We start from the raw sequence: 23,593 nt of genomic DNA, 5'->3' as shown, positions 1-23,593 counted from the left end.
AGGGATGGAAATTGTAAGTGATGGAAATGCATTCTAAATCAGGGACAGGCAAACTTTTTCTGTAAAGGGCCAGATAAATATTTTCAGCTTTGGTGACATGTGGCCTCTGTCTCATGCATGCAACCCTGCCTTTGCAGTAAAGTAACCAGTGACAAATGTAAACAGTAACAGTTACTGTGTTCTAGTAAAGCTTTATTTACAAAAATAGGTGGCAGTCTGGATTTGACCCACAGACTCCAGATTGTTGACCGCTCTTCTAGGTGTTTGCTTTTCATTAGTTACTTATTATTTTGAAAAGGTGAAAAAATCCTCAAGGATTGCTGAAAAAACTATGAGATTTGAGAGTTTTTTAGTTTACATGCCCAGTTTTAAAAGAGCAAAAAATTAAGTACTATATAAAATCTGTCATCTAAATGAATGTTGCTGATGCTTTGGATTTGAATAGAAAAGAAGTGAATTACCATATAGACTTCAGGAGATTTTACTCTGTGATACAAGCTCTCATTGTCAAGGATTTTTAGCTTTATTAGAATGCAATGATTTTTTTCCTCAGGGAAATGTTCTTAGGGTGGTAAACCCCATGTTAGCTTATAACCATGTATCATTATTTTTGATGTTGTATTAATACATGGTGTGTTCTAAATCATAAATTATAAAAGACAAGTTTCCTGCCTTCATTTATTAAATAAAGGATGCAAACAAAGCAATAATTATCAAACATTTATTTTTTATTATTGCTGGTAGCCCAGTTGATACCAACTGATAATATCATTTTGAGTTCCACCCAGTTTATCCAGCCTATTATTTTATTCTCTTGGAAACCAGAGATTTGACATCACAATCTTCTTAGAGATTACTGTGGTATAATTAACAGAAACAATATCTTTATGACTGGTACTAACAGATGTCAATCAAGCAATTTTGTGTTTTAGAGGAAGGCTTTGTTGAAACTCTAAGGAAAGAATTGTGTGAAATAAGAGACAATAGAGTCACACCATAGTTGAGCTGCAAAAATGAAATGAAAAAAATAGTTATTTAAATATTGCAGGCACTTTCTGCCACTCCAGTATAGGAACATCTAACTTAGCAGCAAGCGTGATCTGGGAGCCTGGAATATACCCCTCCTTTAAGTGGCCTCAGTTTTTGGACCTCTCAGCATGAGCATCTCACAACACCACATGCAAATCTAGTATTTAAGCATGCATATATATATATATATATATACACATATATTATATACACATACATATTATATATATATTATTATTATTATTGTATTTTTCTGAAGTGAGAAGCAGGAAAGCAGAGAGACAGACTTCTGCATGTGCCCAGCCAGGATCTACCTGGCAAACCCACTAGGGGTCAATGCTCTGCCCATCTCGGGCATTGCTCCGTTGCAACTGGAGCTATTCTAGCACCTCAGGCAGAGGCTATGAAGCCACCCTCAGTGCCCAGGCCAACTTTGCTCCAATAGAGCCTTGGCTGCAGGAGGGGAAGAGAGAAATTGAGAGAAAGGAAAAGGGGAAGAGTGGAGATGCGGATGGGCGCTTCTCCTGTGTGCTCTGGCTGGGAATCAAACCCAGGACTTCCACACACTGGGCCAACGCTCTATCACTGAGACAACTGGCCAGGGCCAAGCATGCATATATTTTATACATCATGGTCCCGAAACAACTTCATTCGATGATTAATGGAAGAAACAATATGTGTCAGTACTGCTTGAAAACTGGCTTGCGGGACTTAGTGAGAAGTCACAGTTACAGGCTTGGTCACATTGAATCCAGTGTTCATGCCATCAATGCAAGAGTCATCAAACTGGCATCATGTGTCCCAGCAACTGCTTGGTGATTAGCCAAGTATGTGATGGAGAGGCTGAAAAGTATTCAGGTTATGGCTGGAAGAAATGAACTCTAAAGATATATCACTCATTGGCAAAATTCTAAGAGAAAAGAGAAACACCCCACTAAAGACAGTGAGCTGTTGATAGACAATTAGAGCCAGCAAGGGTAGCTGGCAAATTTTAGAACTACTTATCTGAAAAAAATGTGCAATGTTGTTAAAGTTGCTTATGCTAATAAAAAGCCAGAAAAACTTCTTCATAAACAATTAAAGAAATCATAGAAGAAAATTGTTCTCTCTTCGACAGCTATTACTGCTCCCTTGGATAATTTGGACAATGCTTGAATTTGTCTTTCGGCGTATCTATTTCTATTATAAATGGCCCTCTGCTATATGAGACCTTGTCTTTTTTTTTTAAAACAGTGTTTGAAGTAGTTTATGTGAAAGATAATGGTCAAGAATATCAGTTTCTTAGTTATAATTTTAAATAGCAATAATGTTTAAAGAGTTTTGGTTGCAAGTTTATCTTTAGAATCGTATACATTTACCTACATTAATTCCTTTTATTTTCCTTTTTTTTTTCATTAAATGAGAGGTAGGGAGGCAGGGAGACCGACTCCCTCATGTGTCCCAATTGGGATCCACCCAGCAAGCCCCTTACCAAGTGATGCTCTGCCCATCTGGGGCTGCTGCTCTGTTGCTCAGCAACTGAGCTATTTTAGCACCTGAGGCAAGGCCATGGAGCCATCCTCAGTGTCTGGGGCCAACTTGCTTGAACCACTTGAGCCATGGCTGCAGGAGGAGAAGAGAAAGAAAGAGAGAGAAGGGGGAAGGGTGAAAAAGCAGATGGCCACTTCTCCTATGTGCCCTGACTGGGAATCAAACCTGGGACTTCTACATGCCAGGCCGATGCTCTACTGCTGAGCCAACCAGCCAGGGCCCATTAATTCTTTCTAAAAACAAATATTTGCCTTATTTTAGATAAAATTGAGCACATGTTCAGTATATTTAAATTTTATTTTTAAATCTTTGTGAGATGTTTATAATTTCCATGGAAATATAATTGTAATATACTGCTCACAAAAATTAGGGGATATTTCAAAATGAATGTGAAGCAATAAAATACCCCCTAATTTTTGTGAGCAGTATATTTCAACCAAGTAATGCAGTTGATTTTTTAAAATACAGACAAGAAGGCCCTGGCCGAGTAGCTTAGCTGGTTAGAGCTGATTAGACAGTTGTGGGTTTGATTACCCAGTCAGGGCACATATAGGAATCACCCAATGAATGCATAAATAAGTATAATAAATAAATGTTTTCTCTCTCTCTCACTCTCTTCCTCTCTCTCTCTCTAAAAATTAAAGAAAAAAATACAAACAAGAAATTAGAATGAAAACTCTAGCTTTGCCAATAGACATATTCTGCATAAAAATTTTTAAAGATTTTATTCATTTTAAAGAGGAGGGAGAGAAAGAGAGAAGGGGAAGGAACAGGGAGCATCAACTCCCATATGTGCCTTGACCAGGCAAGCCCAGGGTTTCGAACTGTTGACCTCAGTGTGCCAGGTCAACACTTTATCCACTGCGCCACCACAGGTCAGGCCTGCATAAAATTTTTAAAAAAATCATTTCAGGTGTGCCTTTCATGTGATTATTTAATCTGAATTCTTGTTGAAACATACTAGATACTTATTTTCCCAAAAGGAATTGCATAGTATTGTCCATACAATTTTTTAATATAGAAATGACCATATGACATATAGTTAGGTCAATTTTTAAAAATAATTTTTAAAATTCCTGATCAGTTGTTGTACAGTGGATAGAGCATCGACCTGGATGCTGAGGTCCCAGGTTCCAAACCCCTAAGTTGCTGGCTTGAGCACAGGCACACCAGTTTGAGAGCATGACCGCCAGCTTGAGTATGAGATCATCAAAATGATCTGATGGTGGCTGGCTTGAGCCCAAAGGTCACTCGCTTGAGGCTCAAGATTGTTGACTTGAGTCCAAGGTCTCTGGCTTGAGCAAGGGGTCATTGGCTTGGCTGGAGCCCCCCATGAAAGCACATATAAGAAAGCAATCAATGAAGGAGCTGCAACTATAAGTTGATGCTTCTCATCTCTCTCCCTTCTTGTCTTTCTGTCTCTCTCAAAAGAATAATAATAATTGTTGAAAATTTGAAATAATCTTGAACTATAAAAAAGTTGATACAAAGAAGTCTTTTTTCCTGGACTACTTGAGAGAAATGATCAAAGTGAGACCACCTCCCAAATACTTTATAGTGTATATTTACTATAAACAGGAATATTCTCTTACATAATAGCAATATTACAATAAAAATAAAATTAAACTTAATACATTACAACCCTAAAATCTCATTAAGTTTTACCAGTTGTCCCAGTAATGTTCTCTATAGCAAAAGGGAAAACATTTGCAAATCACATATAAGGGTCTTGTGTCCAAACTATATAAAGAATTCTATAAATTCAATAATAAAAATAAACAAGCAGTCTAGTTTTTAAATGGACAAAATATTTGAACAGGTGTTCACCCAAAGATGATATACAGATGGCAGATAAGCACATGGAAAGATGCCCAGCAGCATTAGTCATTATGAAAATGCAAACTTAAACCACAAAGTGATATCACTACCCACCTACCAGAATGGCTAACAATACTATGTGTTGACAAAGATGCAGAATAGCTAGAGTTCTCATGTATTAGTGATGAGAACACTAAATAATACTGGCACTTTGGGAAAAGTTTGATACTTTCTTATAAAGCTAAAAAAAATACTTCAGTTATAAATCAGCAATCCCACTTTCGGGCATTTGCACAAGAGAAATGAAAACTTAGGTTGACACAGAAGCCTATGTATGAATGGTTGTAGTGGCTTTATTTATAATCATTAAAAAAAAACAACCCTGCATATAACCAAACAGTCTTTGACTGGCAAGAAGATAAACTGTGGTACATCCCTACAGCGGTTACTTAGTGATAAAAAGAATAAACTACTGATACAGCGAACAGCACTGTGTGGAATTCCATTTATATGACATTCTGGAAGGTGAAACTGCAGGGGCAGAAACCAATCAGTTATGGTCAGAGGCTGGAGTGCAGGGTATGAACTGACTACAAAAGGCACCTGGAGGAGCTCTAGGGGTGATGAGACTGTCCTATCCTTTGATTTTTGTGATGGCTACAGACTTTATATTTGTTAAAACATATAAAACTATATGCCAAAAAGGGTGACATTACTATATATAAATTATACCTTAATTTTAAAAAATATTTTGTGACACAAACAGATATTTTACCTTTAATGATCAAAGAAAGGAAATGTCATTTTATTGAGGGCCTAGTTTACATCAGTTGAAAGAATTTTTGTAATAAAAATTTGTGCTTTACTTCAAAGGAAAGAGTAAATGGTCATTTTGACCATTTTTCTTCTTGCTAAATAAAATATATAGATGTAATGTTTGAGCTCAGAGATGAGTATCTCACTTGGACTGCTTTTTGGTCTGCTTCATTGAGAGACCTCTGAGCTCGGAGGTCGTTTGAAGGACACACACCATTATCTTCATGATTTTTTTTTAATTTCACACACCACCCAGATGGGAACATTTTATAATGCCTCTTTCCAGCACTTGCGAGTGAGGGAGTGCTATTACTAACTACCTGCAAGGCAGGGTGAACTAGTACTGTCTTAGCCCAGGACGTGTGGTCACTCTAATTTGGTCACCTGACTCTTCAAGGTTCTTTATCTAGGTTCTGAGTGGTCTTCGGTTTGTTCATATGTTCATCCACTGTGGTCCCAGTCCCTGCACCACTGTGCATCAGCTGCAAAACCCTGAGCCCCATTCTGAGTACTTGCATGGGAATAATTTTCCCTTAGAGAGCGTGTGTGTATTAAATAGGATTATCAGAAAAATACGGGCACCTTGTAAGTGTTCTCTCTTCATTTCCTTTTTCTCCATCCAACCTCTCTTTGATTTCACTCAATATTTATTCATTTTTTCTTAGAGAGGAGAGAGAGAGAGAGAGAGAGAGAGAGAGAGAGAGAGAAGGGAGGAAGCATCAACTCCCATATGTGCCTTGACCAGGCAAGCCCAGGGTTTTGAACCAGTGACCTCAGCGTTCCAGGTCGATGCTTTATCCAGTGTGCCACCACAGGTCAGACTGATTTCACTCAATTTTTTAAAATAGCTTTATTTAGATGAAATTCACATGCCACACAATTCACCCATTTAAAGTATACAATTCAATGGTTTTTAGAGTATTCAGAGTTGCACAGTTATCATCACAGTCAATTTTTGAACATTTTTCAGCACCCCAAAAAGAAACCCTGTACCCTGTAGCTACCTGTCCCCTCAGCCCTAAACCACCACTGATCTTTGTCTCTATAGATTTCCATATGCTGGACATTTCATTTGGGTGGGCTCATAAAATGTGTGGTTCCCTTGATTTTAAATTGAGGGGGCTCAGAAATGGTAAGAGGTAAAGGTGGTTGATTTCCCTTCATTGAAGGGGAGCCAGGGAGCAGCCCAGGGGGGTCACGGCGCTGGTTAGTGGTCTGGGAGGCCCACAGCCTGGCTCTTGTGGCCATGGGTTTTTTGGGGACCAGAGCACCAGGCCTCATGCTCCATAAGCTTACGTCACCAGCCTGGCCTGCTTTATTTACCTTTTGCTCACAAATATAATTAAGCCAACTCTGGCAGGGGCATGACAAGTATTTATTTTGCATGCTTTAATTAAAAAAAACCTTTCTTTGGTGTTGGGGAGTTTTTCATAGAATTTTTTTTTTGTATTTTTTTTATTTTTTTATTTTTCCGAAATTGGAAACGGGGAGGCAGTCAGACAGACTCCCGCATGTGCCCGACCGGGATCCACCCGGCATGCCCACCAGGGGGCGATGCTCTGCCCATCCAGGGTATTGCTCTGTCGTAACCAGAGCCATTCTAGCGCCTGAGGCAGAGGCCACAGAGCCATCCTCAGCGTCCGGGCCAACCCTGCTCCAATGGAGCCTTGGCTGCGGGAGGGGAAGAGAGAGAGAGGAAGGAGAGGGGGAGAGGTGGAGAAGCAGATGGGCACTTCTCCTGTGTGCCCTGGCCGGGAATCAAACCTGGGACTCCTGCACACCAGTCCGACGCTCTACCACTGAGCCAACCGGCCAGGGCCCATAGAAATTTTTTAATGCCAGCTTAATGTAGAGTTTGGCAAAATTTGAAGTGAGCTTTTATGCAGGAGAAGTCCTATCAGGAAAAGAAAGGGGATTTCTCTTCCGATCTTTAGTCTACAGACCCATTTAACTCCTTTTTCTGTGTATGTGAACCGGAATGTGGTACCTGGTACTGCTGTGCTGAAATCGCACAAAACATCACTGGATCAGTAAGGTTCATTTCCTTCCCCTCCCTATCTAGGAAGTAGTTAACATGCTCATCTAGTTTAATACCTGAATTTACTTTATGAGGAGGTGTGTGTAGGGTTAGTGGAAAATACACTGTATAAAAATAGTAGATATTACTATACAGAGATCTTAAGTAAATCACTTAATGTCTTTAAGTATCAGTTTCTTCAATTCTAAAGGAGGTTTGAACTGGGTCATGTGGAGGATGCTTACAGCCCTAAACCTGTTTAGCTGGACACTGGATTTCTACCACTCACTCCTTACTTCTCTTGTGTAGGGATCATGGCCCAAGTAGCAGTGTCCACCCTGCCCATTGAAAATGAAGAATCCTCAGAGAGCAGGATGGTGGTGACGTTCCTTGTGTCTGCTCTGGAGTCCATGGTGAGATGATCTGCAGTTCTATCAAATGCCCCATGCTTGGATCACTAGAAATAACAGGACTGAGAAGGACTTCATTGTCATTTTAATATTCAACTTTAGATTTACATTCGGTCTGTGTAAGCATGCCCTTCTACATAGAGGATAATGGGCCTGTCAGATGCTATTTCTTTTTTTCCAGGTGAGAGGAGAGTAGATAGACAAAGTCCCGCATGTGCCCCAACCGGGATGTACCCGGCAACCCCCATCTGGGGCCATGCTTCCAAGCGAGCTGTTTTTAGCACTTGCTGCGGAGGTTCGTGGAGCCATCCATTCTCAGCACCCGACCTGAACCAATCAAGCCATTGGCTGCGGGAGGGGAACAAGGAGAGAAGGGGGAGAAGGAAGGGAGAGAAGCAGATGGTCACTTCTCCTGTGTGCCCTGACCTGGTATCGAGCCCAGGACTTCCACCTGCCGGACCGAAGCTCTACCATTAAGCCAACCGGCCAGGGGCAATAATTTTTTTAAAATTATCTTCTTTTGTTGTTTTTCTTACATTATGGATATAATGATATAAATATAAGCTTTCCAGATCTGAAATTTTAATGAGGGCACCTGTGTTACCTTGTTTGAGAATAATTTTTGTCTAAATTCAAAGGTAAATTAATAATCTACTTATATGCCTCTATTGACATCTAAATGTAAACTTTACCTTGTGTGTGAAAATTTGACGCTAAATTTACATAACCTCAAAGTATCTGATCACAGAGTATCAATTTAAATTTAAAAGGGAAAACCAGTAACTCTGTAAATGTGGAGAAACTCAACAGACAGCCCTTTTTCACGTGATTACAGTGAACACCAGCAGCAATGGAACAGACCGACACCACGTGCCCACTGGCGTGCTGCCCTGAGGAGCAGTGCCGCTTCTGTGGCATTCCCACTGAAAGTGCATGACCTGGGTCCAACGAGGAAATACCGTGCAAACTCACACGAAGGGATACTCTACAAAATAATGGCCTGGACTTACATAGATGTCAATGTCATGACAAAGAAACTGTGGCAGATGGAAGGAGACTGAAGAGAAGGAGCACAGAATAGAAAGTGTGAGCCCAATTGGATTCTTAACCAGAAAAATACTGTGTGTCCATAACGTCATGGTGCACTATTGACCGGTCACAGGAAAGCAACAAAAGACAATAGAAATGTGAAATCTGCACCAAGTAAAAGGAAAACCCTCCCAGTTTCTGTAGGATGATGTGGCAGATGATGACGTAACACCGTGTATATAGTGGAGCAGCCCATGGCCATGCCAGTCGAGATGTGGACGATACAGAGGAAAGTTCAGGGTGTTCTGTGGCTCGCTACATTGGAATCCGTGACCAAAGTGCAACGTGAATATCGGCGCGTTTATAACAAAGCGCCACCACATAGGAATAACATTCCTCGGTGGGATAAGCAGTTGAAGGAAACCGGCAGTTTGGTAGAGAAACCCTGTTCTGGTAGGCCATCAGTCAGTGACGAGTCTGTAGAGGCTATACGGGATAGCTACTTAAGGAGCCCTAAAAAATCTGTGTGTGAGCCCACATCAAACTGCACTGAATAGGTATGAAACTGGGAGAGTTTTCCTTTTATTTGGTGCAGATTTCACATTTCTATCATCTTTTGTTGCTTTCCTGTGACCGGTCAAAAGTGCACCATGACTTTGCGGACACACTGTATATACAGAGATATTTATTTATTTTTATTTTTCTATAAAGAACAGTATTGGGCCAATTGGCAAAATATCAACCACATACATAAGTCACTCACGTACACACAGGCATGTGCACACGCACACACACACCTCGACCTATCATTCTAACTATAGAAAACCAAATATAGCCCTGGCCAGTTGGCTCAGTAGTAGAGCATCAGCCTGGTGTGCGGAAGTCCCAGGTTCGATTCCCGGCCAGGGCACACAGGAGAAGCGCCCATCTGCTTCTCCACCCCTCCCCCTCTCCTTCCTCTCTGTCTCTCTCTTCCCCTCCCGCAGCGAGGCTCCATTGGAGCAAAGATGGCCCGGGTGCTGGGGATGGCTCCTTGGCCTCTGCCCCAGGCACTAGAGTGGCTCTAGTCGCAACAGAGCGACGCCCTAGAGGGGCAGGGCATCGCCCCCTGGTGGGCAGAGTGTCGCCCCCTGGTGGGCATGCCGGGTGGATTCCGGTAGGGCGCATGCGGGAGTCTGTCTGACTGTCTCTCCCTGTTTCCAGCTTCAGAAAAATACAAAAAAAAAAATAATAATAAAAAATAAATAAATAAATAAATAAATAAAAAGAAAACCAAATATAAAGAGAAATTTTGAAAGCAAACTATGATCTATTCAATATTTGAAGAGAACTAGATATATCTCAACCAAGAATTGATCACGTTCCTTCAACAAATATTCATGAAGCGCCTCCTCCATCTAGACCTCTTCTAGGCACTGGGGCTGTAAGGCTTGAGAAGACAGATGCGGTGCCCTTCACATAAATATCATATTCTATTCGGGGAGACTGACAATAAACAAATTCTGTGCATGTGTGTTTATATCAGTAAATATTACAAAGGAAAGGAGGATCAGGAAACTGTTTAGGGGAGAGAACAAATGGTTAGATGAACAGAGGGTCTGGGAGAAATTCTCTGGGTGGTTGTCATTTATGCAAAGACCTGGATGAAGTGAAGAGGAGAGCCATGCTAGTATCTGCGGCAGTGTTCAAAGCAGCAAGAACAGCCCTGAGGTGGGAACAAATTTGCTATTTTCAAGGAATATCAAGAAGTCCAGACTGACCAGTGGTGGCGCAGTAGATAGAGCATCGGACTGGGATGTGGAGGACCCAGGTTTGAAACCTCAGGGTCGCCAGCTTGAGCACGGGCTCACCATCTTGAGCATGGGGTCGCTGGCTTGAGCGTGGGTTCATAGACATGATTTCATGGTCACTGGCTTGAGCCCAAAGGTTGCAGGTTTGAAGCCCATAGGTCTCTGGCTTGAAGCCCAAGGTCTCTGGCTTGAGCAAGGGGTCACTCACTCTGCTGTAGCCCCCCTCACCCCCTGTCAAGGCACATATGAGAAAGCAGTGAATGAACAACTAAAAAAAAAGGAGCCGCCATGAAGAATTGATACTTCTCATCTCTCTCCATTCCTGCCTTTCTGTCCCTATCTCTCTCTGTCTCTGATACACACACACAATTATTGTCACAGGAAAAATCAATCAAAGAGTCTACTGCCAAAAATGTAGGGAAAAAAGATTCTACACCTAATTCCAGTGCATTGGAGCAGGTTTCCCGCAGCAGCAATCATATTCTCTGACCCCATCTGGTGTCCTACCCTCAACGCAGTTCTGACATCGTCTACCCAGAGAAAGCGTCCAGTCCCACAGGTTAGGGACTCAGTCCCACAAGACTGTCCCCACTTCAGATGCCAGTTGCAATCAAGGTTGTCACCTGTACTTCTTATCTATAATATCTGACCTGTCATAAGTGGGGCTTCCCACGACTCCCTCCTCAGGTTTGATTAATCTGCTAGTGCAGCTCACAGAACTCACCTTTATCACTCTCTTCACTTAGAAAATCCCTGGGGTTTCAGGAGCTGTGTGCCAGGAAGAGTGGACAAAGACCAAGTATATCTTTCTTATTGTAAATCACAATATCACAGGTAGTTAGTGAAAATATGTCCTTCTCTGGGTTTCATGATGTTTATAGTATTTACTTGACACATTTATTTTGGTTTCTTTCTTGGTGATTTTTCTTATTCTAAAAAATTTTAATTTGTACCTGATTTTGAATTTTCTTAAAGCAGATCTCTTCGGCACCATAAAATCTGGATCTGCCTTTGAATATAACACTTTGTTCTTTGTATTTCAGTGTAAGGAACTGGCTAAGTCCAAGGCAGAAGTGGCCTGCATCGCAGTGTACGAAGCAGAAGTATTTGTCGTTGGGACTGAGAAAGGACGAGCTTTTGTCAATGCCAGGACAGATCTGCAGAAGGATTTTGCAAAATACTGTAGGTGTTAATAATTTTATCCTTTGTATTCATAAATCTTAAATTATTCGCAGGCAAGTTTTATGTAGTGTGGGTTTTTTTTTTAAGATATCGTAAGCATTATTCTAAAAATAGTTCTTACACGTCTCCTTTGAGTTGGCATACCAGTGAAATAGCTACTTAACCCTGGCGAATCCAAAAAACATGGTCAATGTGTCTTGTGCTGGGTCCTCAGCAGAACTCTGGTTTTTCAGACTAAATTTGAAATACACAAAGTTGTCTTTGATACCTAAACTAAACCCACATTTAAAAAAATACTCTTATTGGCCCTAGCTGTTGGCTTAGTAGATAGAGCATCGGCCCAGCGTATGGACATCTAGGGTTTGATTCCCAGTTGGGGCACACGAGAGAATCAACCATCTGCTTCTCCCTTCTCACCCTTCTCTTCCTCTTCCCCTCCCACAGCCAATGGCTCAATTGGTTTGAGTGTGCCCTGGATGTTAAGGATAGCTCCATTGGAGCACATCAGCCTCAGGCAATAAACATAGCTCAGTACTCAAGCATCAGCCCTAGATGGGGTTACCAGGTGGATCTGGTCTGGTAGCATGCGGGAATCTGCCTATCTCCCCTCCTCTCACCTAAAAAAAAAATAATAATAATAAATTTTTAAATACTCTTATTTTACTCTTTCCCAAAGGGAAGGTTAAAACTCTTTCAGGGCTTGTTAGGTATTATTTTTTGGATAATAACCATTATACTCCTTTTTCCCTTTTTTTTACTATGGGACTTTCAAGCCTTCAATATGCTAATACGTGCTGCAAGTCCCCAGGGGCATTAATGAGTTTATGTGGCCATATTCAAGGGAAATTATACCCCAAGGCAGTGATTTTCAAGCTTTTTCATCTCATGGCACACATAAACTACTAAAATTTTGTGACACACCAAAAAACACATTATGTTTTTTGCCAGTCTGACAAAAAAATAAATGGTATAATTTTTATTTATTTACACCAGACAGCTATTGTTGGGTTGGCTGTTGTTACTTTTTAAATTTGACAGTCTAAGGGAAAAAGAGGTCAGTGCCCCTGACTAAACAGTCAGTTATCGCATGTTTTAAAAAAATCTTGCAGCACCGAGAAAAATCACTGCTTTCAGGTATTAAAACCTACATTTTGTATAGTAATTATCTGTACCACATCTACCAGGTATTGAATTATACTAATTTTGTATTTCCCAGAAGCAAGATAGGAAAAAAAGAGGAAAGTTTAATCAAAGGGAAGATCTAAGTACAGACATACATAAACATATAGATATGTAGATGTCTCACTGTTCTTGTGAATATTCACCCCAGTGAGGGCGATATCACGAAAGCTGGACAAAGACCACAAAAAGATCCTTAAATGTAAAGCCAAATCTCCCTGAAAGGGGCAGGAAGAGGGCAAACACAAGCAAGAAACTATTGAGAAGATGCAGGAGTAAACTTATATACAACTCTCATTAAAAACTTAAAATGAAAAAAAAAAAGATATATGAGATGCAAATATTTACTCCCATTATGAAGATTGCCTCTTTACCTCCACTGATTTTGCCCTTTCATGCACAAAACTTTTAAGTTTGATGTAGTCCCATTTTTCTCTTTTTGCTTTCATTTTCACATTCCAGAAATCATTGCTAAATCTAATGTCATGAAGCTTTTCCTCTGTTTTATTTTATTTTTTTTCTTTTTTCCCTAGGATTTTAGGTCAGACGTTTAGGTGTTTAATCCATTTGGAGTTATTTTTGTATATGGTGTAAGACAGGGGTCCCCAAACTTTTTACACAGGGGGCCAGTTCACTGTCCCTCAGACCGTTGGAGGGCCGGACTATAAAAAAAACTATGAACAAATTCCTATGCACACTGCACATATCTTATTTTAAAGTAAAAAAACAAAACAGGAACAAATACAATATTTAAAATAAAGAACAAGTAAATTTAAATCAACAAACTGACCAATATTTCAATGGGAACTATGCTCCTCTCACTGACCACCAATGAAAGGGGTGCCCCTTCCAGAAGTGCGGCAGGGGCCGGATAAATGGCCTAAGGGGGCCGCATGTGGCCCCCGGGCTGTAGTTTGGGGACCCCTGGTGTAAGATAAGAGTCCAACTTCATTCTTCTGCATGTGGATATTCAATTTTCCTACCACCATTTGTTGAAGAGACTGTTCTTTCTCCATTGAGTGTTCCTGGCACCCTTGCTGAAGATTATTTGGCCATGTATGTGAGGGCTTATTTCTGGGCCATTTTATTCCATTGGTCTGTATGTCTTTTTTTATTCTAGTACCGCACTTTTTTTTTTTCTTTTTTCTTTCTTTCTTTCTTTTTTTTTTTTTTTGTATTTTTCTGAAGCTGGAAACGGGGAGAGACAGTCAGACAGACTCCTGCATGTGCCTGACTGGGATCCACCCGGCACACCCACCAGGGGCAACGCTCTGCCCACCAGGGGGCGATGCTCTGTCCCTCTGGGGCGTCGCTCTGTTGTGACCAGAGCCACTCCAGCGCCTGGGGAAGAGGCCAAGGAGCCATCCCCAGCACCCGGGCCATCCCTGCTCCAATGGAGCCCTGGCTGCGGGAGGGGAAGAGAGAGACAGAGAGGAAGGAGAGGGGGAGGGGTGGAGAAGCAGATGGGCGCTTCTCCTGTGTGCCCTGGCCGGAAATCGAACCCGGGACCTCCACACGCCAGGCCGACGCTCTACCACTGAGCCAACCAGCCAGGGCCTCTAGTACCGCACTTTTGAGTATTGTAATATATTTTGACATCAGGACATGTAAAATATCCAACTTTATTATTTCTTTTCAAGATTGTTTTAGCTATTCAGCAGCCCTTGAATTCCATATGAATTTTAGGATGAAGTTTTCTATCTGTGCCCCTCCAAAAAAAAAAACCATTTGGACTTTGATAGGGAATGTTATAAATCTGTAGATGGCTCTGGGTAGTAGGGACCTCTTAGCACTTGCAGGCACCAGACAACATGCCGGTGGTTTTCAACCACTACCCCCAGAGGGTGGAGTCCTGCTTGCCCACCCCAGCTTGTGTACCCCAGCCAACTCCCCCCGCCCCGTTCAATAGGTCATGGCTGCATGGGCCCCTGAGAGTTCAGGGTCTTGGTCCTGGGGGACCCCCTCCAGATTAGTTCCTTCCTCAGTACTCTGCCTCAGCCCCCGCAGGAGGGGCTGCTCCCACCGCTGCTGTGTGTTCTCTGGAGTCCTCAATACCCCTTAGTAGTCGATCCCTTGTTACAGTTAATGAATCTTATTACACTTTCTCTGATCAAATTAACACATGGTTTCTGTCTCCTGACTAGCCCTGATTAAAACCACCAGTTTCAAAACTTTTGGACTAGCAGCTGATAGGGGCCAGTGAAGGGGATGGGGGCTGGTCCTGAACTTATTTAGTGGTAAGGTTCTTCCTACACAATGAGTTACTTTTGTTTCTTTTTTATTTATTTATTTATTTATTTATTTATTTATTTATTTAGAGACAGGAAGGGAGAGAGATGAGAAGCATCAACTCCTCGTAGTTGCACCACTTTAGTTGTTCATTGATTGCTTCTCATATATGCCTTGACCAGGGGGTTCAAGCTGAGCCAATGATCCCTGGATCAAACCAGAGACCTTGGGCTCAAGTCAGCGATCTTGGGATCATGTTGATGACCCCACACTCAAGCCAGATAGACCAGCAACTTTGGAGTTTCAAACCTGGATCTCAGTGTCCCAGGTCGACACTATTCACTGTGCCACCACCGGTCAGGCAGTGACTGTTACTTTTAGACTATAGCAAATAACATGACTGTTAAAATAATTTTCTTTGACTTACAAATATTTCCCTGCGTGTTGAATTACTTACAGTTCTTTATCAATAGATTTATTTCCTAGATGATCATCATGTTATATTATCCTGTTCATCATAAATAGCTTGTTCTCTGTTTTTATTTAAATAAACAAAGATCTTGTTTTATGTTTATAACTCTTTTATCCTTTTTCCTTTCCATATACCAGCAGCATAAAGGTTAAGGCCCTGCATGGTACACATGCCTAGAGACTGACTTTGTGCTGATGACTCATTCACAGGCTCTGCGGAAGGCCTGCCCGAGGTGAAACCCCCGCGCCCTGTGGAAGGGATGCAGCTTGACTCAGGAGAGATGAAGATACTCAGAAAAGCAGTCGAGGACTATTTCTGCTTCTGCTATGGTAAAAAGTGCACCTGAAGCCTTAATTCTCTGAATAGTTCATGGTGGAGTGGGACAGCATCAGGTCATCTTATTGGTGTGACTATTTAGAAGGTTTCTGACATTTGAAAACCCACATTCTCATCAAGCAAAGAGCCGGATCTCAAGTACCAGATCAAGTTTTCTTACGGAAGACAACTTGGTTTCTTCTGGTCCATCAAAACCCTCAGATTGATCAGACTTCAATCCTCGCTCCCATTTTAGGGAACCCCTACTCCTTGGCCAGCCCAGTTATTAAAGATTTTTATTAGCCCTGGCCAGATAGCTTGGTTTGTTAGAGCATCGTCCTGAAGTACAGAGGTTGCCGGTTCGATCCCCAGTCAGGGTACATATAGGAACAGCTCGATGTTCCTGTCTCTCTGCCTCTCTCTCCCTACTACCTCTCTCTCTCTCAAAAAAAAAAAAAATGATTTGAAGATTTTTATTTCTGCTTTAGTCACCAGCCTCATCTTTGTCTGTCTCTCAACCTACCCATATCTTTCCACAGGCAATAAGACAAGCATCTTTTAGAAATACCTACACAATGTTTTAAAAAGATAAATAACCAAATAAGTCTACAGGTGTTATACTTAATTGTGATATATGTAAGCACCTTGGCATCTTAGGGACATGTTTATCAGTCCTAGACAGCTGCACATGTTTATGTGACCTGCAGGTCCCTGTGAGCATTTGACTTTGGGTACCTCCAGCACAAGGAATCTTGGGATCTCGGGCTACATTTCTCTGTGAGAAATGGGGCTCCAGCACCTCTGGGCTGGCCAGTCAGTGCAGAGAGACACACAGTCCCAGATGGTGACATGAGGCCATGTTGACTTCATAACTTTTCCACAGGCACGTTGGCCTGACTTGTGTGGTGTGACAGAGGGACAGCTAAGCTTTGAGTAGAAGTTCTAAAGAGCCGCAGCGAAGAACTGACGCTTCTCATCTCTCTCCCTTCCTGTCTGTCCCTATCTGACTCTCTCTGTCTCTGTCACACAAAACACACACACACACACACACACACAAAAACCATAAGGTACCTTATTTCTCTATATCCCAAGATAGAAAAATTCCTAACCAAAGGGCCAAAATAAAAAATTTATAATATATACTTTAAACCAGGGATCGGGAACCTATGGCTCGTGAGCCAGATGTGGCTCTTTTTTTTTTTTTTTTCAGAGACAGAGAGTGAGTCAGAGAGAGGGATAGACAGGGACAGAGAGAGATGAGAAGCATCAATCATTAGTTTTTCATTGCGCGTTGCAACACCTTAGTTGTTCATTGATTGCTTTCTCATATGTGCCTTGACCGCGGGCCTTCAGCAGACCGAGTAGCCCCTTGTTGGAGCCATTGACCTTGGGTTCAAGCTGGTGGGCTTTTGCTCAAACCAGATGAGCCTGTGCTCAAGCTGGCGACCTCAGGGTCTCGAACCTGGGTCCTCCGCATCCCAGTCCGACGCTCTTTCCACTGTGCCATCGCCTGGTCAGGCCAGATGTGGCTCTTTTGATGGCTGCATCTGGCTCGCAGACAAATCTTTAATAAAAAAATAATAACATTAAAAATATAAAGCATTCTCATGTATTACAATCCATTCATTTCCTACCGCTCATGTTCATGGTTGCGGGTAGCTGGAGCCAATCACAGCTGTCCTCCGGGACAACACCAAATTTTTATTGGATAATGTGTAATGTACACGGGTCGTTGTATGGCTCTCATGGAATTACATTTTAAAATATGTGGTGTTCATGGCTCTCTCAGCCAAAAAGGTTCCCGACCCCTGCCTTAGTTGTTCATTGATTGCTTTCTCATATGTGCCTTGACTGGAGGGGCTACAGCAAACCTAGTAACCCCTTGCTTGAGCCAGTGACCTTGGGCTCAAGCTGGTGAGCCTTGCTAAAACCAGATGAGCCTGTGCTCAAGCTGGCGACTCAAGCTTGCTAAAACCAGATGAGCCTGTGCTCAAGCTGGCGACTCAAGCTTGCTAAAACCAGATGAGCCCGTGCTCAAGCTGGCGACTCAAGCTTGCTAAAACCAGATGAGCCTGTGCTCAAGCTGGCGACTCAAGCTTGCTAAAACCAGATGAGCCCGTGCTCAAGCTGGTGTCAAACCTGGGTCATCCGCGTCCCAGTCCGACGCTCTATCAGGCTCCTTATGTTTTTCTTTTTTTCTGTTTATTTATTTATTTATTTTTTACAGAGACAGAGAGAATCAGAGAGAGGGATAGACAGGGACAGACAGACAGGAACGAAGAGATGAGAAGCATCAATCATTAGTTTTTCGTTGCGCATTGCAACACCTTAGTTGTTCATTGATTGCTTTCTCATATGTGCCTTGACCACGGGCCTTCAGCAGACTGAGTAACCCCTTGTTCGAGCCAGTGACCTTGAGTCCAAAGCTGGTGAGCCTTTGCTCAAACAAGATGAGCCCGTGCTCAAGCTGGCGACCTCAGGGTCTCAAACCTGGGTCATCCACGTCCCAGTCCGATGCTCTATCCACTGTGCCACCGCCTGGTCAGTCTCTTTATGTTTTTTTTTTTTCTTTTTTTTTTTTCATTTTTCTGAAGCTGGAAACAGGGAGAGACAGTCAGACAGACTCCCGCATGCGCCCGACCGGGATCCACCCGGCACGCCCACCAGGGGCGACGCTCTGCCCACCAGGGGGCGATGCTCTGCCCATCCTGGGCGTCGCCATATTGCGACCAGAGCCACTCTAGCGCCTGAGGCAGAGGCCACAGAGCCATGCCCAGCGCCCGGGCCATCTTTGCTCCAATGGAGCCTTGGCTGCGGGAGGGGAAGAGAGAGACAGAGAGGAGAGCGCGGCGGAGGGGTGGAGAAGCAAACGGGCGCTTCTCCTATGTGCCCTGGCCGGGAATCGAACCCGGGTCCTCTGCACGCTAGGCCGACGCTCTACCGCTGAGCCAACCGGCCAGGGCCTCTCTTTATGTTTTTAATGTATCTTCAAAGCCAAACGGGTGTTTATTACACTAAATGAAACTGACTGGTCGGGTTTTAGGCTCCTATCATTTAAAGTCATCTTGCCTCTCCTAGGTAAAGCATTGGGAACAACAGCAATGGTGCCTGTTCCGTATGACAAGATGCTACAAGATCAGTTGGCTGTGGTAGTGCAGGGGCTTCCAGAAGGAATTGCCTTTCAGCACCCGGAGAACTATGACCTTGCAACACTGAGATGGATTTTGGAGAACAAAGAGGGGATTTCATTCATCATAAACAGGTGACAAGCTCTATCCCATCATAACAGTTAGTTTATCTGAAGGTAAACTGAGCGTTTAATTTCAATTAGATAACTATGTTTTGTTCATTTAAAAGTTCAGATATTTAATCGGTCTTTCTTGTGTGTTCATACTGGGTAATACTGTTGGTTTTCTTGCAGACCTTTCCTAGGTCCGGCAAATCAGCGAGGTAAGTGACAGCTTCTCTTACTTAGTGACTGCCCATGGCTGCTAAACCAGTTCTGCTTTTCTAATTAAAATGCAAGCTCGGCACATTCTAAGCTTGTTTATTCTTTGCCTTCTCCTCATTGAGGTGACAGCCTCTGACATTCTGGGGTGAGTGGTCATGATGCTTGCAGGGTATACAGCTCAAAGAAAGACACACCCCGCATGGGAAGCCGAGACCCCACCCTCCCCCCAGCTCACATGAAGGCGAGTGTCTGTGTCCAGACCACAGACAGTATTATCCTACCTTGTCCTTGTGCACAGGAGTGTGAGGATTCTGCAGTCACCACCAGGAATGGGCCAGGCATTGTTGGTTTAAGGAGTGGGTCTAGCATGTGTGACTGTTCCCGTGCTTCTGAAACTCGCAGCCTAGGAGAAGGAGTGAGACTGGCCAGCAGGGAACCAGGTATGGCCTGTGCTCTCACACCGGCTGAGAAATCCCTGAGAGTCCCTAAGAAGGGGTCAGAATTATGTGAGTGGAAGGGCTTCATGGAGGAGCGGGCCCTCAATACAAGCAGGGTGTCAACAGGCTAGTTCTTCTAGGAAGCCCATGCCCTATGATCAGACAGAAAGCTATGTGGAAGCATGTTTGAGGCCACATTTGGGAATCAGTGGCCCTTTATAATCTCCTGAAGATTATGAAGGGAGCAAAAAAAAAAAAAGTAGTTTACCAGAAGTGTTTAGAGATTGACTTATGCCCACTTCCTGTTTTCTCAGATTATTATTCTGAATGGAATTGGAAACCATAGCTGTACATGAAAGATCAGGTCTAAAGAGCGTGTCATACTGAGATCGCGGAGGTAGAGATGGCCCAGCGGGGTATAGGGTGCGGTACACACAGTTCACAAGGCACACTCTGGGGTACAGAGGGCAACGTGACACGCTCCAGTTCTTCTGAGTATGGAGTACTCAGAGAGCGAAGTCTGTTTCTGGAACAAGTGTAAGCTCCTGGAATCCTCTAGTTCATTAAAGGAGGGACCTGAAGGTGAGGTGGCAGGTGACCAGGTGATTGTTGTGTCAGATGACTTGTATTTTCTTGATAGAATAATAATAATAGCGGCTGACACTTAGTGCCTATGTTGTGCCAGGCACTTGTCTAAGTACTTTGCATGTATTAATTCTCACCCAACCACCATTTTCAGATGAGGATACTGAGGCACAGGGGGGTCACCCAGCTGGTGAGCAGACCCACACCCATGCTCCAGCCCCAGTCTGTTCCTCGACCCCCATTCTGCCCACAAATGGCCCCGGGACATGGAGTCAGGTTTGAGTTGGTCTGTCCCCCACTGCTGTTCCATGGTGACTTAGAGAGGGGAGTTCTGTTCTCTCTGCATTTACTCTCACTTTACATTCCTTTAAACATTGTCATATTTCAAGATGTGGAAAGGGGCTAGTTTGTGTCTCTTTACTCCCGCACAGGTGGACCTCGGGTGGCAACAGATGCTGAAAGATCAGTTTCATTGCCAAATGAAAGGTAAGGGATAAGTAAAAAGTACAATCCACATCTAGTCCCAAAGTGTTACTTTTCAGACTAGAAAGTCTTCTTTATTTTGTTATACAGCTGACCCTTGGACAACATGGGTTTGAACCACATGGCTCTCTTATACCAGTAGTGGACCAGCGCATTTCAGACCCGGGTTATTCAAGGGTCACCTGTGGTTTCAATCCACAGCTGGGAATACCTGTATGTGGAGGGCCGACATAAAGTATATTCAGATTTTTTATTGTGTGGTAGTTCAGTTGACCGCTCTAATTATGTAACGAACTATTAAGAATGTTATTGCTAAAGTTGCGGCAGTTTTGCATTGAGTTTGTTGCGGGAAGGGGGATTTGCCCCCATGGAGATCTGCGGGATTGGAATTCAGCATGCACAGATACCTGTGGTCAGTCTTACCCGGCCTGTCCTGACCAGGTTCCCTTCTCCTTTCAGTGGTGGCCCCGTTCATGTGAAAACTGAACCCATGGAAGATTCTGGTGCGTACACCAATGCTTCTAGAAGCCAGTATTTAGCAGGTTATCATTTGACTCTTTTATTTTTTTTTTAGCAAAAAAGGGGGAGGGGGACTCTCAGTAAACTAAGAATAGAGGGGAACTTTCTCGACTTGAGTTTTTAGTTGATTTTGAGAGAGAAACATCAATTTGTTGTTCTACTTCTTCATGTCATTATTGATTGATTCTTGCGTGTGCCCAGACTGGGCGCCTCCGTGTGCTGAGACAACACTCTAACCACCTGAGCTACCCAGCCAGGGCCTCAACTTGATTTTTTAAAATATATAAAAAAAGGCCCTGACTGCTTAGTTCAGTCGGTTAAGAGTGTCGTCCCCAAACGACAAGGTTGCAGCTTCTTTCCCTGTTCTGGGCACACACGGGAAGCAACCAATGCATGCACAACTGAGTGGAACAGCAAATGAATGCTTCCCTTCCCACTCTCATCTTTCTTCCTTCCTCTCTCTGTCTCTGTAAAAAAAAAGAAAGTAAGCCCCGGCTCATAGCTAAGCTGGTTGCAGTGTCGGCCCAGAGCACAGAGGTTGCCATTTTGATTTCTTGGTCAGGGCACATATAGGAGCAGCTCCATGTTCCTGTTTCCCTCTCCTTGCCTCTCTCAATAAAAAACCCCACAAAAATCTACAAAAAGGATACAACTTACATTATACTCAATGGTGAGAAACTAGAATCTCTTCCCCTAATTCAAGAACAAGGTACCACTTCTTTTTCAACTTCATACTGGAAGTCCTAGCTAATGCAGTAAAACAAGAAAAGGAAATAAAAGGTATACAGACTTGGAAGAAGGAAATAAAACTGTTCACAGGTGACATGATTATTTATGCCGAATATCTGAAAGAATTAACCAAAAAAATGGGGATTAGGGTACTAATTAACCTCAAATCAGAACTTATTTGCAGAATAATCATGTTTGATTCAAATATCTAGAAAAGAGCATTCTAATTCAGTAAATTCTAGGTACTTGATGTTATTAAGTAGATATATTGTATAGACAAAATATTATTTTAATTACATTTAAATTAGAGCCTAACTGCAAAATGAGTAAAAAATTTGAGTACACATTTGGAATTTGACTTGATTTACAAGCAGAGCAGTATTTTTATTTTGGACATATTTTACTGCTTTCTTGAATACTCTTCCATAATTTCTAAATGTTCTACAATAAACATGCATTACTGAGACAATGTAGATTGGAAAAAGTCCCATTTCAGTGGATGAGAGTGGCTTATCTCCATCCCTGCCTTTCCCCACTCCTCACCAAAGAAAAATGGCATTGATTAGAGAGAGAATGGTAAAAGGTTAAAAATATAAATGGCCACCCTGGCCAGTGGCTCAGTGTATAGAGCATCAGCCCGGTTTATGGATGTTCCAGTTTCAATCCGTGGTCAGGGCACACAGGAGAAGTGACCATCTGCTTCTCTCCCCCTCCCTCTCCACCATCTCTCTCTCTTCTTCTCTCATAGCCAGTGGCTCAGCTGGTTCAAGCACTGGCCCTGGGTGCTGAAGATAGCTTGGTTGGTCCATGTGTTGGTCCCAGGTGCTGAGGATAGCTCGACTGATTGAGCATCAGTCCCAGATGGGGGTTGGTGGGTGGATCCTGGTTGGGACGCATGCAGGAGTCTTTCTATCTCCTCACCTCTTACTTAAAAAAAAAAAGTTTAAACAAAATATGGGAGGAAAATATTGAAAGTATTAAAAGTAGAAAGGTTAGAAAACCTAAAATAATCAAGTACATACAACTAAAACCCAGGCCTCGCCCTGGCTGGTTGGCTCAGTGGTAGAGCGTCAGCCTGGTGTGCAGGAGTTCTGGGTTCAATTCCCGGCCAGGGCACACAGGAGAAGCGCCCTTCTGCTTCTCCACCCCTCCCCCTCTCCTTCCTCTCTGTCTCTCTCTTCCCTTTCTGCAGCCAAGGCTCCATTGGAGCAAAGTTGGCCCGGGCGCTGGGGATGGCTCTGTGGCCTCTGCTTCAGGCACTAGAATGGCTCTGGTTGCAACAGAGCAACACCCCAGATGGGCAGAGCGTCACCCCCTGGTGGGCATGCCAGGTGGATCCCAGTCGGGCGCATGTGGGAGTCTGTGACTGCCTCCCCGTTTCCAGCTTCAGAAAAATACAAAAACACACACACACACACACACACAAAAAAAAACCCAGGCCTCAAAAAGATAAAAATGAACACAAGCTGGCTATAAAAGACTAAAACTGGAATTTAATAATGCTCACAAAAGCAACCTCAAATATCAAAATGTAAAGTGCAAATTAAATCTGAGATAATCCATAAGAAAACCA

General features: G+C 43.0%; 1 protein-coding gene across 9 annotated transcripts in view; it reads left to right on the top strand.

Moving 5' to 3' along the window:
- Positions 1 to 23,593, top strand: part of LOC136334432 (general transcription factor II-I repeat domain-containing protein 2) — a 63,881-nt gene that overhangs the window by 5,247 nt on the left and 35,041 nt on the right. For 5 of the 9 annotated variants that reach the window (XM_066274619.1, XM_066274618.1, XM_066274615.1 and 2 more), the window contains exons 2-8: positions 7,520 to 7,623; positions 11,483 to 11,621; positions 15,711 to 15,830; positions 18,895 to 19,078; positions 19,238 to 19,266; positions 20,721 to 20,775; positions 21,232 to 21,314. In XM_066274619.1, the coding sequence (XP_066130716.1) occupies positions 7,525 to 7,623; positions 11,483 to 11,621; positions 15,711 to 15,830; positions 18,895 to 19,078; positions 19,238 to 19,266; positions 20,721 to 20,775; positions 21,232 to 21,314 (709 nt within the window). In that variant the 5' untranslated portion in view covers positions 7,520 to 7,524. The remainder of the gene's footprint in view (positions 1 to 7,519; positions 7,624 to 11,482; positions 11,622 to 15,710; positions 15,831 to 18,894; positions 19,079 to 19,237; positions 19,267 to 20,720; positions 20,776 to 21,231; positions 21,315 to 23,593) is intronic. The other 4 variants (XM_066274621.1, XM_066274620.1, XM_066274617.1 and 1 more) reach the window with 1 other exon arrangement.

The sequence above is a fragment of the Saccopteryx bilineata genome, chromosome 4 (assembly GCF_036850765.1).
Source record: "Saccopteryx bilineata isolate mSacBil1 chromosome 4, mSacBil1_pri_phased_curated, whole genome shotgun sequence".
Classification (NCBI taxonomy): Eukaryota; Metazoa; Chordata; class Mammalia; order Chiroptera; family Emballonuridae; genus Saccopteryx; species Saccopteryx bilineata.
Note: the sequence above shows the minus strand (reverse complement) of the source record. Positions and strands in the feature narration are given on the sequence as shown.